General features: G+C 34.8%; 3 protein-coding genes across 3 annotated transcripts; 2 read left to right on the plus strand and 1 right to left on the minus strand.

The window, feature by feature from the left end:
• Nucleotides 1-2,499: 2,499 nt before the first annotated feature.
• LOC122600957 (zinc transporter 1) lies at nucleotides 2,500-4,132 on the plus strand. Its single transcript, XM_043773734.1, has 2 exons — nucleotides 2,500-3,221; nucleotides 3,346-4,132. The coding sequence occupies exons 1-2, from the start codon at nucleotides 2,604-2,606 to the stop codon at nucleotides 3,799-3,801; spliced, it is 1,074 nt and encodes a 357-aa protein (XP_043629669.1). The 5' UTR covers nucleotides 2,500-2,603; the 3' UTR covers nucleotides 3,802-4,132.
• A 3,532-nt stretch (nucleotides 4,133-7,664) lies between these two features.
• LOC122600237 (ribosomal RNA large subunit methyltransferase I) lies at nucleotides 7,665-11,383 on the plus strand. The gene is made up of 8 exons (XM_043772924.1): nucleotides 7,665-7,761; nucleotides 8,751-8,976; nucleotides 9,055-9,189; nucleotides 9,298-9,520; nucleotides 9,853-10,039; nucleotides 10,330-10,514; nucleotides 10,697-10,834; nucleotides 10,947-11,383. The coding sequence occupies exons 1-8, from the start codon at nucleotides 7,677-7,679 to the stop codon at nucleotides 11,073-11,075; spliced, it is 1,308 nt and encodes a 435-aa protein (XP_043628859.1). The 5' UTR covers nucleotides 7,665-7,676; the 3' UTR covers nucleotides 11,076-11,383.
• A 658-nt stretch (nucleotides 11,384-12,041) lies between these two features.
• On the minus strand, nucleotides 12,042-15,187 carry LOC122599373 (ALA-interacting subunit 3-like). The gene is made up of 8 exons (XM_043771880.1): nucleotides 14,986-15,187; nucleotides 14,771-14,829; nucleotides 14,590-14,664; nucleotides 14,177-14,290; nucleotides 14,007-14,077; nucleotides 13,265-13,565; nucleotides 12,852-13,141; nucleotides 12,042-12,364 (listed from the first exon to the last, which is right to left on the minus strand). The coding sequence occupies exons 1-8, from the start codon at nucleotides 15,074-15,076 to the stop codon at nucleotides 12,310-12,312; spliced, it is 1,056 nt and encodes a 351-aa protein (XP_043627815.1). The 5' UTR covers nucleotides 15,077-15,187; the 3' UTR covers nucleotides 12,042-12,309.
• Between the last annotated feature and the right edge of the window lie 487 nt (nucleotides 15,188-15,674).

Here is a 15,674-nt window from a genome sequence, read left to right on the forward strand (position 1 = left end):
AAAAATTCGGAAATGGCCGTTTTAGGGACTAATAGTGTATCTTTTTTGAAAATTTTGAAAAACTTGACCGTTGCCTAAAAAAAAATAAATAAATTACAAACGAACGCTCCTACTCGTTTCTGGGGGACGAATGCTGGTGAACGAGTATAGGGACGAGCCACACCTAACCGTGTGCGCTTGTCCCTTAATCGATAACAAGCCAGGAACGAGCTAGAACGGACGGACTGTGAATGCTCTAACAGTAGGAGTTTTTCGAATGTAATGGATAGTTTTTTTTTACTAGAAAAATACAACCAAATCAATACCATTTCATCAATTTCACCACAAGTCCACAACTAAACTATTTTGATCATCTTCAAATACTTTATATATATGGGTTTATAAAAAGAAATTTGTGATACAATATTTCTTGAACTCCACTGTTCATACAGTATATAACTTTTCTAGTTCATATATGAATTCAAAGTTGCTAGAATATAAAATTGATAATTAAGTATTAAAAAAGGGGATAGAATGGTAACTCCTTTTGAAGTAAATTTATTATAACTAGTTATGATAACTCAAATGGTAGGTAAAATAAAAAGTAGATAGTTTAGTTAATTATTATCAATATAATAACTAGTTATTATAACTGGTCATAATAAAAAGGTCATAATAGATCATAGTAAATTATAAGATATTTATTATGACGTTTTGAAATAAATTGATAGAAAATTTATTTTTCTAGTTGAACATTATTATGACAAATGACTAGTTATGATACTCGAATGGTAGGTAAAATAAAAAGTAGATAATTTAGTTGATCATCAATATAATGATAGTTAAAGACTCCATTCCATCATAATTGATATTTGATGATTGATATATACGAGTAACTAAAAAGGTACTATGTGGAATGAGGACATAAACACAAGAAAGTGTGGAAATATTCGACGGAAAGGTGGTTATTGTGCGTTGAATGTACACATAATGTTATCATCATTTTTTTTTCCCAACTTTTTAATACATATATTTACAGGTGGAAATAACTTTAGTAACTAATGTTCAACACATGTTTAGATTGTCTTTTAAAATTATTTTTAGAAAAAATATTATGTGATATGTTCATAATTTTTCTTAAAAAATTTTTAATTTATTTATAATGACATATTTACTATTGAACATTTTTAAAAATAAATAATCCATTAAATGTTTATTTTAAATTTCTATTTAAATTGAAAATGTATATAATAAAACAAGATTGTTTCTTATAAATGTTCTTAGAAAGTTTTTAATGTGACAAACCTTAAAAAACTTTTTATTTAGTTATGATGTCATATATAAATAAAAATAGAAATAACCCTTTACATGTTTAATAAAAATATTAATCAATTTATTTAAAGAATAAAAATTTTCTCTTATATAATATTACAAATAAAATGTCTTTTTTTTATTTAGTTGATTTATTAACTATATAATTATTGTGTTAGTTGAATTATTAGATTTATATCAAGTTATAATGTTTTAAGAACAAACATTACATAATTTTTTAATATATTTTATAACTTTAAAATTTTAATTAGCATATCCGGGTTGAACCCGGGCAGATTAACTAGTATTATAATAATACTAAGATATTTTCAGGTCTTCACAAAATAGTAAATACTTGTTCAAAAAAAAAGGTGAATAAAATTGTACGGATCGCTTTCCAAATAGACAATCTATTTTTATGAGAACCTGAATACTAAAGAGCTACATGAAAATCCTCTTATATTGTGTAAAATTTAATGAGACAATAGAGGAAGAATGGTCAACAATATAACTAGTTATATAGCCTAAAGAATCTTTGACATCATTTCTATATAATTTTTTGATTGATCCAAGAACCATTTGTAAAGTACAAATTGATTCAAGATATATAGATATAGTTTAAAGAGAAATTTTCCGACCTTAGAAAAACATATTTGATACGTTACCTTTTATTATGAATCAAACTTTACCACTAGAAAAGGCACAAATGTCATATTTAAAACCTTTACATGCGTTTCCCCCCCTAATTATCATTATTAATTCATAATGAACAAATTTCTAGTTATAACATGAACCATGGAGTACTTTAAATTCTATATGATTCTTAGCATTTCTTTACGTATAAGCAAATTATCTTACAACAATTAATCATGATATATGTCAACTTAACTATTTTTACTTGGATATGTTTAGCAAATGGATCGATCGATCATAACAAATGTCATATTTTAATACCCGTATCATATTAGAACAAAAGTGAAAGTAGGTTGCTATTATATGACATTTGCCGTGAGTAAGAATGTGAGAGATACACCAAAGGCAACTCTTTGTTCGTCGAGTCTCTTTCATTCTTGTCCCTCCATCTTACTTCGTAGATTCTCTCCCACTCAGCCATCCCTTTTTTATTCTCCATATATACGACTGTCTTTGACTATCACTATATATATGTGTATATGTAAAATGTATATATTGTACACATGCACACCTACATATACATATAGGTGATGAACTAGCACAAGCTTCTTCATTCGCAACATCAATCAAATTAATTAAACTTGTGATCCAAAATACACAAACGACCTCACTCGATCACCATGACTCTCTTTTCAAACAAATCTACGATTAACTTAGTGTTGTCCCTTCTCGTGCTGCTACCTATCATGGTAGCAGCACAGTGCAAAGTGGACGACGGGGACAACAATAACAACAACAAACAAGAGTCCTTAAAATACAAAATAGCCGCTATTCTTACTATCCTATTTGCTGGGGGAATTGGTGTGGGCATCCCCCAGCTTGGCAAGAAAGTGGAAGCTTTGAACCCGGATAACGACATTTTTTTCATGATCAAAGCATTTGCAGCTGGTGTAATCCTAGCCACGGGTTTTATTCACATATTACCAGATGCTTTTGAGCATCTGTCATCACCCTGCCTGCCTCACAACCCATGGGGTAAGTTCCCATTTGCCGGTTTTGTTGCCATGATATGTGCCATTGGGGCTCTTATGTTGGACACCTTTGCAACCAGTTTTTATACAAAGATGCACTTTAATAAGCAAAAAGCAAAACAAGTGGTGGATGTGGAGAGTAGTGATGTTATTGATGATCATTCTGGGCATGTTCATGTTCATGCTCATGCCACAGATGGTCATGCTCATGGCTCTCTTGTATCGGCTCATGATCTACAGCTCGTTAGGCACCGTATCATCTCACAAGTAATCACACTTTACTCTTTTAACTTATTAACTATATACGGATTTGTATACACAATAGGCCTTTTGGCCTAGCGTTTTATTTGTCGTTAAATAAAAATTTTGACAAGTGTATATGTTTGAATAGGTGTTGGAACTTGGAATCATCGTTCACTCGGTGATAATTGGACTCTCTTTAGGGGCTTCACAAAATATCTCAACCATAAAGTCACTACTAGCAGCCTTGTCATTTCATCAGTTCTTTGAAGGCATGGGACTTGGTGGATGTATCTCTCAGGCAAAATATAAATCTATTTCAACAGCAATCATGGCGATATTTTTCTCGCTCACTACACCAATAGGAATTGCAGTAGGTATTGGAATATCAAGGAACTACAGAGAAGACAGCACTACATCTCTCATAGTCGAAGGTGTCCTGAACTCTGGTTCGGCAGGGATACTGATATACATGGCACTAGTTGACTTGCTGGCTGCAGATTTTATGAACCCGAGGATGCAGAACAGTTTAAGGCTTCAGTTAGGTGCAAATGTTTCGCTTCTTCTAGGGGCTGGATGTATGTCTTTCTTGGCCATATGGGCTTAAATTTAATTAGTACTTAGATATTTTCTCATTCTTCTTTAAATTATTTTACTACTATCACCCTGACGCTGCAATATAATCTGAGAGCTAATAACCGAAACTACCTAGTGCCTTAAGGGGCAGTTGGCCCCTAGTCCACGACAATGGTGAAGTATAAGGCTTCATGGAGATCCAATTGGAAGAGCATTAGTTAGATATCAACTGGGAAATCATAGCGCAATAACTTATTGTAAATACATTTAATTAGGCCGAGAGTTGGAATGGTATTATTCGTTCAATGTTTCTATTCTACACCATAGGTGATAGATTTTTTTAATGAAATGATTTAGATCTACCCATTGTTGTCTCAACTGAATATAAACAATTGGAACCTTTCTATATATATAGTCAAATTGGCAGCAATGCACAGCCGCACAGTCACATATATACATTAAATATATACTAGTATTATGCAGAATAAAGATAGTTGACCCTTTTCTTCTACTATAATTCCAAGTAGCATCAGTATATATGAGTTTCAATATTTGAAGTGGAAGAAATGGAATCACCTTATCAAATCATAACTAGGCATTTACCCTTTCGAGCAAATGCATGGTGGAGGAAAGAAGGACTATATTCTTCTTAACTCTATACGTCTCAGTGTGCTGCATTAATTAAAAATATCGTTCATATGAATCATATCTGCCAGTGGAAACTTTGCTGTTGTCGACTTGAAGAAAATTATATAAACTCTTGTGTTTCTGCCACTACGTTTTAATTTGATCTCGGTTGGAATATATTAGCACGAGCAAATTAAAGTCGCAAAGACAAAATGGAATGTAAAAGTAACACACTAACCAAATATACTAGTTTTATTTATTCTTCAGTTGTTGGTTATTGATTCCACTACCTACAACTATTTTTCTCTTCTCTTATTTCAGTTTTGCCGCGAGCTCCAAATGTTCTGTTCTGTAAATGGAATGGCTCATTTCTAAAGTGAATATATCACTACAATAACTGAGTTATTGCTACTTTTTTGGGCTTAGATATCATCTTAATTAATGTCGCTGATATACAAATCCCACCCTTAGATTTTTGCCTGGAGACAATTCATATGGACCTAAGTTTCCACATCTTTACAATGTAGAAGTATTGCCTAATCTCCGGACTTTTAAGTGTGGACTAATTGCCTACATTGAAAAACTAGGAGATATATGGTAATGGTACTGTTATAATCTACCGTGATCAACTATTTTCAAGCCTGCAAGCCAAGATAAATACTCAATTTATTGCTCCCATTTGCACTCTATATCTAAGGCTTTCTTCTACCACCTAACTGCAACACAAATCATGCGCATAGGTTACCCAGCTGCCTTCTGCATGTCTGTGCAGAATGTAGCAAATCACAGCACCGAATAATAGTCAAAAAGGACCCTGAATTGGTTCAAATGGCATCCAAACATTGAAAATAAAAGCTGAGTAACAAGTAACTAAAAGGGAAACATTTACTCAAGGTAAAAAGTATATCTTGGAAAAACAAACTCAATTCCGGCCAAACGATAGATGAAGGTTTCATGTGTGTGCTATGCAATTTTCTGATCTAAACTAACATAAAGTAGGGTGCACGAATTTGGTATTTTTCATATAAAGTTACTTTCATGTAGTTCTAAACTTAAGTTTGGTTAGTAAAAAGTCAGAACCATGTGAGGTTTACATAAAAGAGGATTCAGTATTTGCAGTTTGTGGATTATTTTTCATAAAGTTTGTCCTTGACATTTCAAAGTCCATCACTTCCAATAGAGACGCTAACTTCTTATCAGTTATCCTTCTTTCAGTTAACTCTACGATGAAGTTTTGAGACAAAGTTAACTGTAGTTGTACGGCCCAAGCTATCCCCCACACTCTACTCAGCCAGCTAAAGAAGGTAGTCAACACAATACCAGAGAAAATAAGTGGGATGCAGCTTTGACCCAAACAGGATTTGCCTACAAGAGTGCAGCACATAGCTAAAATCGAGCATCACCATCCTTAGTGGTTATAAAAGTGATGGATTCCATAGAGTATACCGTGCGCAGTGAATTTGATAAAGTTGTCAGGGAAAGCCAATAGCACCGATAACAAGCTGGTGGATGACATGAAATAGACTCACTGTTAGATTAGACAGAAATCACCAAGTCAAGGTACAATGTGACAGAAGGTAAGCATAGGCGTTTGAAGACTTGTACAATTCGAGAACATGAGGTAGTGCACTTATGAAAAGATTGATTTCTAGTTGATATATGTAAAATAAGTCAATAAGCCCTTCAATCAAAAACAGTACGAAATGTACAATATACTGTAGTGGAAAATCACGAGCAACACATATGTTGAGGGTCGCTCATATGTCATGACTAGGGATGAGAAAAAAACCATTGCCCGCGCCCGACCTGGAACCGACCCGCCCGAAGCCGAAACGGTCCGGGTCACGGGTCACGCATTTGTGGTTTTCGCGGGTCACGGGTCATGCGGGTCGGGTCGGGCCGGGCGGGTCGGATGAAGGCAAAAACCGAAAAAAAGTGAAGGAAACCCGTAACCCGCCCGCGACCCCCCGTACCCGACCCGAACCGGCCCGGACCTTCACGGGCCGGGTCACGGTTTCGATTTTCATGCATTCGTGGGTCGCGGGCCGGGCTGGGTTTTCGCGGGCCGGGCCGGGTCGGGCCATTTGCACATCCCTAGTGATGACTACCTCGAATACCTTCTAACATATCAGATATCTAGCATAACTACCCTTCAAAGAAAGTTGTCGCATATAAAGAAAGTGCCAACACTGGATTGATATTTGTAAGGAATTAGCAAGCATCACTTTGGATGTTAGTCAGTGGCGGAGCCACATGGAGGTGAAAGGTGGCCCACCCCCAACCACAATATCTATAAAACTTTATATTTCTAGTTTTTTTTTTTTATAGTCCAAAGTTAATTGGTCCATCCTTATTAGTCTTAACGGATAATGGATGCACATCCTCGGATTGGTACGTGGATCAACTAGTTGACCAACAAACCAGGTTCTGGGTACATAACTTGGCTCCTCAGATAACAGAGTTTCCAAACTAGGGATTACTATTTTTTTAATTTTTTTTTTCAAAGTAAAAATCACTAGTTCAACAAAAAAAAAATATGTCCTTGTTTTTATTATTTTTTAGAGTCACTAGTTATACCCGCTCGTTACAAAGGCCATAATTATAATTAAAGTTAAATTTAAATGATGGTAGAATGATAGTAATATTTAAATAAAAAAACTACTAAGAATTTTTACATATTACTGACAAGATTGACTATGTTTGTGTTAGATTCATACTATGTTTGTGTTAGTTTATTAAAATGCGTATTAGATTAATTATCTCATTATCAAAAATTCAAAATACAATAAACTAAATTAAACACTTACTCGTATAAGAAAAATTCCTTATAAGCATTTTTAATTGCAAAAAATGCCTTTTTTATAAAAACACATTGAACATGACTTTTATAAAAACAAGTAACTTATAATCTATCTTTTGGTAAAAACTACCTTCAGCTTAAAAAATGTACGTAAAAATAAAAAAACCATTGACGTATGACTCATGAATTAGTAATGGACGAAGACATATTTTCCATAACACAACTTTTTATTTTCGAGCATTCAGTCGTTATGCGACATCAGAAAAAGCTCACCGTATAATTGTGAAACCTTGCACGTACCCGAAATATTGACCAGCTAGTTGGTTTGGTCAATTAGTCAAAAATATCCTAGTAAATGTAATTTGTAGAAAAAAGATGTAAAATGAGTAAAAGTGGAAGTACCATACATGTAAATTTATATATCCTGCACCAGTATATCCTGGAAGTTTGATACAGGCTGGGCGTAGGGTGGGGCTATTATGTTGATATCGAGCCGGCTAACCAGGTGTCTGGCTGTTCCACCCACCACTACCCTTCAGGACATCGCTTCAACCCACACCAAAGGTTTGGTTTTCTGGCTCACTCTTTTTCCTTAAATCCTTTCAACATTCTGCTTCTACTTGTTTTTTATGCTTAGTAACTAAATTGTTTATTCTAGTAGTGGTTGTTGTTATTGTAGAATACCCATGTGTACATTTTTTATTGATAATTAGGTCACTAAGATATGATTTTTGTGTCTATTTCAAGTTCGTTACAAACTTTAAAAAATCAACTATTTTTGTGAGTAACATTAGCATCTAATTATCAAAATTATATGTTTTTTATTCTTTTCTTTCTGGAACATTGTTGTTGTAAATTAACATCTTGACCTTAAACCATTTTCTGTTACCCGATTGGAGGAAAAGTAGTTCGATGGTCTAGAAAGAAGTAACGAACGAAGCTTGAGCACTTGGCCTAGTGTGTTTCGTGTGTTTGTATAATGGTGGCATTGTTGAAGATATAAAAGTCTTGATTATGTAGGAAGAATCACATTAGTAATACTTCCATTGGATGCTTTCATCGGCTGATTTCATACAACAAAAAGCAAAATGAGTTTTCTAGCTATCCTATTCCATGAATTGCTTAAAAGGGGTGACAGGTAACGGCCTTTCAAAAGATTAGGAGGCAAAGTTATGCTTTTGAAAGACAAATGTGCTAATTAACCCCAAATCTAAACCAAATTTTTTTTATAAATACCTGGGAGGTGTGAAATTCAAAGTTTTGTTGGTATCCATGTACTTTTATAAATCTTGGCTATATTGTTGGATGTGTGTGTGTATATATAGCTACTAGCTCAATAGCTGTTTATGTCATCAACTTGTGCCTATAGAGTGTCAGGAAGCACAATATGCCTTATAAGATATAGACTATTTTGGGCATTAAAGAACATTCATTCTTTCCAACATACAGGATTTCATGTATAGCCTTTGTATGATTTAGATATGTGTAATACCAACAAATAGTAAGATACGAAGATGTATGCCATGTTTGATTGAGTTGGGTCGATCTTGCAGGTGTTGCAAAGGTTATTCTAAAAAAGGGAAAAACACAGCTGTTTCGTGATGGAAGCCCTATGGTTTACAGCGGTGCAGTTGATAGAATCATTGGTAGACCACCGCCAAAAACAGGTGACTCTGTGCTGGTGGCTGACGGGACAGAAAAACCAATAGGCTGGGGTTTGTACAATTCTTCCTCTATGTTCTGTGTTAGGCTGATGCAGCTTGAAGAGGAGGTATCAGGGTATACTTTTATTTTATGAGCGTTATTGTTGCTTAAAGTTCAAAGTTAGCAATTTTTATAGTTATCAAATGTCGGCAGAGATCCTTCTTGTGCCCTGAATGTGGAGAAGCTGCTTGAAACAAGAATAGAGGCTGCCATCAGATTACGTAAGAATTTGGGGCTTCCTTCTGCAGTTACAAATGCATATCGACTAGTAAATAGTGAAGGAGATAGGTATGATGGATCATTGCGGTTAACTAGTATTTTATTTATGTTTTTAAACTTTTGTGGATAATGTTTATGCAAACATGTCAACCACTTCAACAATTACACATTTTACAGGTTGTCGGGTCTTATAATTGATGTCTTTGGTGACTTAGCTGTGATTGCCTCGTCAGCTGCATGGGTTGAGAAGTACAAGGAGCACATTAAGAAATGCATTAGTGAAATTGCTGTGATCAAGAGTATAGTCTGGAGGCCATCAACCGAGATATTGAAAGAAGAAGGGTTAGATTTGGATGATCTTGTTCAAGAAGAGTTATCGGGATCTACTGAAAGGGTGAAGGTAAAGAATATGAGACTCTTTAAAGCTTTATTTTTCAGTCAATACCTGAATTTTGAATCATGGCACAGTTTGACTAGCTGATTATAAGCACACTGCTACTGAGTCTATTCAGATTTCCTGAAATATTTTAGTTTAAGCATGAAGCAGTTATTAGATACATAGATTACCCAATGGTTAATAGTTTTTTTTTTATCTGAGCCCATCAAGTTCTGCTTATTTTTCGATAAAGTGTTGATTGCATATTTTGTCTTCCTAAATATTACAAATTAGCTAATTATGCATAAAGAGAAGAGTTAATGTAATTTAAGAGCAATTTCCTTGGTTAATATTAGGTTGTGGAGAATGGGATATCCTATATGATATCGTTGGATGGACAAAAGACAGGATTTTATGCTGATCAGCGTGAAAACCGTCAATTCATATCTACTATCTCAGATGGTCAAAAAGTACTTGACATGTGCTGCTATACTGGTGGCTTTGCATTAAATGCAGCTTGCGGTCATGCTTTGGATGTCACTGGTAATTACTGCAATACTACTTCTGTATTTTTCATGATGATATCATTTGCAAAGTTGGGTAGTGATAATTGTACCACAAAATTTCATATATCTACCACACTGTACATATATCACAGCATACTGTACAAGTATGAAATGCATAACAGTGGTAGATTTATCAACTTTTGTGGTACGAATATCATTTTCCTATGTAAAAAGTAAAGTATTATCCTATTGATGTGTGTTTTATTCTTTTTGAAGTTTGACCATGGTGCAGTTATATGTTCTCATCCAATGTTGTTTGATGCACAGGCGTTGATTCATCAGCTCCTGCTTTGGAACTAGCTAAACATAATGTTGTTCTTAACAATCTAGATCAAGCGAGGATATCATTCTTGAAACAAGATGCAACTGCTTTTATGAAGAATGCTGCTTCTAGAAATGAAGTATGGGACTTGGTAATATTAGATCCCCCTAAGTTAGCACCTCGAAAGAAGGTATTGTAATGCTCACTCTCTGAACCTACAATTATAGGACTAGAGACAATTTCTTGTTTAATCCAAGGCTAGTCTCGTGTAGTTCTATGAGTGCTTGGACATGATATGCTTAAGAGTTTTGACATATTTACTGCTACATGATCATGTTATTCTCCATTTTGCTAAGTTAGTGCTTGATCCAGGTTCTACATAGTGCGAGTGGAATGTATAGAAACTTAAACTCACTGGCTATGCGGTTAACAAAGCCGGGTGGGTTTCTGATGACTTGCTCGTGTTCAGGAGCTATGACCCAAAGTGGGCAGTTCTTACCTGTTCTTCAGGCAAGTCTCTTAGGCATATGTTTTATAAGGAAATATCTTCAGATATTATGCAAGTGCTGGATGCTTCTATAAAGCAGTGTCTTGTCTGATGGCTTGTTTATGTTTGTTGTAGGGTGCTGCTTCGATGGCTGGTAGGAAGATAACTGTAGTACGTCAAGGTGGTGCAGCTTGTGACCATCCTATTGACCCATCTTATCCGGAAGGAGCCTACCTTTCCAACATTCTGTTGAGAGTAGGTTGAAAACTGAATGTGTCAGCTGCAATTTGGCAACACTAACTGTCTGAATCACCCGAAAAAAGGAGATCCCCCAAATAGAGAGTCCTGCTACGAATATAGGACCAATGCATCACATGTATTGCATTGAGGCATGAAATGATTCTGTGCCATTGTATTGCTGGAAAACATGTTAGGTTTGGGATCTAGTATGAATATGTGCTCATTTTTCATTGTCCTTGTGCACATATCACATGAACTGAAGAAAAAACATGAGAAGCGCATGAGTGCTTCTCTTTTTTTCTAGTGAAGAAATTTCAGGGTGCCTTACAAAATGGTGTTCTATTTACAGTATTTTCCTTCCAGGGCATCTTGCTTCTGTCATTGCTTTTATCAAGAACTTGCTGTGAATTATCTTTTAATGAGGTGTTACATGAGATGTGAGCAGCTTTTCAAAAGAAAAAAAAAAACACATGAGATTTCAGCCAGTCCCACTCGGGTTTTTTTGGGTCCAAAGTACATTGTTGGATGGTCATGCCGACTATGTTCAACATCTTGTAAAAAGTGTATAAATCCCATGTGTAGTGATACTGATAGGTGAACGAAGAATCGAAGATGAATCCCGTCAAGGCTACGTGGGGAAGTCTAGCCTTATGCGCACGGCCTAGCTGATATTCCTGTGATCGTTCGTTAGACTATTTTCCCTTTTATCTTACTTTTCAAATATGCATGATAAGTTACAGATACTTGGTCTTTACATTCATGATTGATGTTGATAAAGTAAAAACTTCTTTTATAAAAGGTTCTGATTACCTATTTGCATTCAAAGCATTGTTTTCATTGACCCAGGAGATGATCACAAGAATCTATGGCAAGTAAATTATCTTTATTGGAGAAGTACACAATCAAAAACCAACATGTTGACAAATTTGACTTTCACCTCTATTAGTTTGTGTAGAACAAAAAGTAAAAAATTGAGACAATACACAAAAATTAAATCAAATAATACGATCTCCTGAAACATCAAACCAAAGTGAAAACCACCAAACGTACAAGAATTTTAAATTACAATATGTCAGTAGTAACTCTACAAGGCCAAGTTTCCAACAAAATAAGATAACTGCAAATAGTTTTACATTTCAAGTCTTGCCCACAAATTAATATTCAAGGAGTTAATATCTACTAAGCAAAGGCTCAAAAGAATCAGACGTTAAATACATACAACAGGAAACATGTCCTTCCAACCCAGTTATAGCACAAATCAATGACCACCTGGATTACGGTTCCAGGACAGATAAGATGGATCTCCAAGCCGCCTGCAGCAGCGAATGATAACATATTAGTATCATCCATTCCAAGAAATAAAGATGATCAAAGCCATCGATCTTGACCCTATACTAATCTTATGATATGATATTTTAGATTAAGGCTTTAATCTTTTGCTGAGGAGTAGACTGGTTGTTTTTTATCATGAATAATACAAAAAACCGCTACTTTTCTATATATCCAACAACATCTCATGTTTCAACGTCAACAGTTGGCACACTTGGCCATCTCCAAGAGTCCAAAGGTAGCCTTGTGGTAAGGCATCCTGAAGGTCTCATAAGACAGGCAAGTGAGAATATCAGATCTAACCTGGTAACATCTTGGGATGGCCAGGGGAATAGTCTAGAAAAGGGCAAAGGCTTGTCTTTTAACGAGGAGCCTAAACAGGGATCTCACTCCGTTTACCAAAAGTTGAGACACTTGAAAAAACCAACAAGAACACTATAATAACTTAACCAGACTCTATAGAACAGTTACCTGGGCTTAACCAGATATATAATAGTGAAAGCCATAGCCAAGACGAAGCACAAGCCACCAACAGCAAGATATGCAATGCCAATGAAGTCGTTCTTTCCACCAAGCCAGCTTGTGGTTGAGAGCACGAGTTTCTTCTTGCCATTAAAGCTATATGTGTTATAATTGTTCTGCATAACCACATTTATAGTATCACCAGCCTGGAGATCCACCTCTATCTTCCCATATAGCTTCCTAAAAGTTGGCAAGGCAGCAGTCCGCATCCACACAATAAGATCTTCCTGCTCACTTAACTATACAAGCATACCCAATCCACAAAGAAAGGTATTTTCAGTCACACGTGAACCTTTACAAGAAAATTTCAAAATATTAGGCTCATCATAATCTTTCTAAATCTTTATAGTCAAAAGGCTTACTGGTATAGACTCATTGAGATGTGCGCCACCAATAAGCTTGCTATTTTGAAAATTTTTGGGGAAGACATCTTTGCCAAACTTACTATCTCTGTCACTTTTCCATGAAATGCCTTTCTTTTGTACAGGTAACTGCCGATTGTTGTTAGCAGAGAAGCTGAAAGTATCATTGAACATACTCCAGGCTACAAGCCCACAAGGCACAATCGACGATCCATTTACAGAATCTTCAGGTTTACAAGTACTTACATCATTCTCACCACTTCGGCTCCTCAATTGCTGATCACTTCGGCTCTTAACATACCTGCAAAAACACGCGTCTAGCCATTAGTTATGAGGTTATCAGCAACTCAGCAAGGAGAGTTGGGGATTACGTTTTCAAGTTCAAGATGATTAGTTTATAATGATTGGGTATGAAACTGATTCTGGTTGCTAGTAATCAGTTCTGAAGAATCAGTTCAGGAGTAGCGGCAACAAAACTGAGACTAATTATCAGTTTATTTAACAGCTAAGTTATCAAACGACTATAACTGGCCAAACACTCGACAGATTAGCACAACCTCAACGATCATAAAAACATACTAGAACTGAATAGGCATTCCATTTCGTTGGAACCTAACATATTGATTATAATAAGTTCATATCACATAATACCTATCCAAACACCACCTAAATCCAAATCGAATCTAACTTTAACTGCTAACTTAGGTCTGAAACTATATGGGAGTGATAGATAGTAATGTACCTTCGGTGATTCTGATAGAAGTTGTCAAGCTGATAGTAAATATAAATAGGCTGCTTCATATGTTTTGGCACCTACATTACATTCATTAAAATACCATTACATAGTTACCATAACAAAACATTACAAAAGTTTGATTAGCTTAACAAACACGTATCAATAAGAAGCCTTACAATTAAGGTTCTATTGCAGGTTTTGTCAGCATCAGATTGTATAAACCTAACTTTATCACTTTTCGAACCTGTTGGCGCACAACGATCGTCATAACGATCAACGATTTCAACTACCTATTTCCACACAAAGAAATCCTCAAATTAACAAGTTAAAACTACAAGTAACAAAATAAAAGGCTAAGTGTACCATAAAGTATCCAACTTGTCACATTTTGCTATTGTGTGTATCAACTTCTAAATTATTAATATTTTACGTATCAAGTTACTTGCTAAGTTTTTATGCTGAGATGGCAACCATAAAAACCGGTTACGTACAATAACAATGAATCAGACGTTTGATCCACACAACACAGACGGTTTCGATACGCGCAATGTGACAAGTAGAAAATGCGTAAAATAATGTAGAAACATACATCATGGGAAGCGAAAAGAGATGCCAGTCCAATCGGTACAAAAACGATTGTCACAAGCATAAATGCTGAAATCACCTACAAAATAAATTTACATTATAAAAATATAAATTGTTACTTAAAAAAGCCTAATTATTTAATTAAATTGGTAAATGGATATTAAATTATATGTAAATGTATGTACCCATCTAGGTGTAAGAATAGGTTTGCAAGCTGGAAGTTCCTGCTGAGTAAACCTAGAATCTATATAAATAAATAAAAAACAATATAAAATAAGATTAAATGGGAATTAATATTATTGTTATAGATATAGTAAAGTGTGTGTATCTATATATATAACTGAAGAATGTATATATATATATAAATAAAGGAATAAAGTAAGGAGGATATAGGGGGTACATTTAGGTCGTTTAGAATTTCGACGAGGAACAGATGAATCTTGCGAATCAACGGAAGCTGAATTCACCGGAGCCGTCGTGGAATGGCTCATGATGATGATGATCCGGCGGTGGCCGGATGTGGAGAATGACGGTGGGTGGATGGACGGACGGAGAAAGAGGTTTTTTGTGTTTATACTCTTTTTTTCATCGACAAGAAAAGAACTTTTATCTATTTATTATCTGTTTCTTTTTTTTAATCTTATTTTAATTTAATTTTTTCTGTTTATTTCTTAAGCCGGCAATCAAATATTTTATAAGTATAAATTGGCAATCAAATCTTTTATATAAATATACAAATTGGAAAAAAAAAAAAAATTTGAAAAGTTATTCAAATATTCGACATCAAGGAACACCTCACCATAAAATGGTGAAACTCTACACGTACTTTATACTATGAAATTTAGACCATAAACCGTTACAGATAATTTAGAAGGAAAATATATATATATATATATTAATGTGTCTAAGTAATAAAGTATGTGACTAACAATTTATTACATATTTAAAAACTTTGAATAATATATTAAAATTCACTCATTGAATTTCCTAGCAGTAAAGTACAACTCTTGATGAACCAAATTAGTTTATAATGAAGGAGCTGTAAATACAAAACCCATATAAATATAAAGAATTTGTTAAACGAAGTCT

Source organism: Erigeron canadensis, chromosome 5 (assembly GCF_010389155.1).
Source record: "Erigeron canadensis isolate Cc75 chromosome 5, C_canadensis_v1, whole genome shotgun sequence".
In the NCBI taxonomy this organism is placed as follows: Eukaryota; Viridiplantae; Streptophyta; class Magnoliopsida; order Asterales; family Asteraceae; genus Erigeron; species Erigeron canadensis.

Bases quoted from the DNA above. Each gene is read 5' to 3' on its own strand.
- LOC122600957 (XM_043773734.1), top strand. From the start codon at position 2,604: ATGACTCTCTTTTCAAACAAATCTACGATTAACTTAGTGTTGTCCCTT. The intron at 3,222-3,345 runs GTAATCACACTT...ATGTTTGAATAG, and splicing joins GGCACCGTATCATCTCACAA to GTGTTGGAACTTGGAATCAT.
- LOC122600237 (XM_043772924.1), top strand. From the start codon at position 7,677: ATGTTGATATCGAGCCGGCTAACCAGGTGTCTGGCTGTTCCACCCACC. The intron at 7,762-8,750 runs GTTTGGTTTTCT...TCGATCTTGCAG, and splicing joins CGCTTCAACCCACACCAAAG to GTGTTGCAAAGGTTATTCTA. The intron at 9,190-9,297 runs GTATGATGGATC...CACATTTTACAG, and splicing joins GTAAATAGTGAAGGAGATAG to GTTGTCGGGTCTTATAATTG.
- LOC122599373 (XM_043771880.1), bottom strand. From the start codon at position 15,076: ATGAGCCATTCCACGACGGCTCCGGTGAATTCAGCTTCCGTTGATTCG. The intron at 14,291-14,589 runs GTATGTTTCTAC...GTGTGGAAATAG, and splicing joins CTCTTTTCGCTTCCCATGAT to GTAGTTGAAATCGTTGATCG. The intron at 13,142-13,264 runs GTAAGCCTTTTG...ATGCTTGTATAG, and splicing joins ATCTCAATGAGTCTATACCA to TTAAGTGAGCAGGAAGATCT.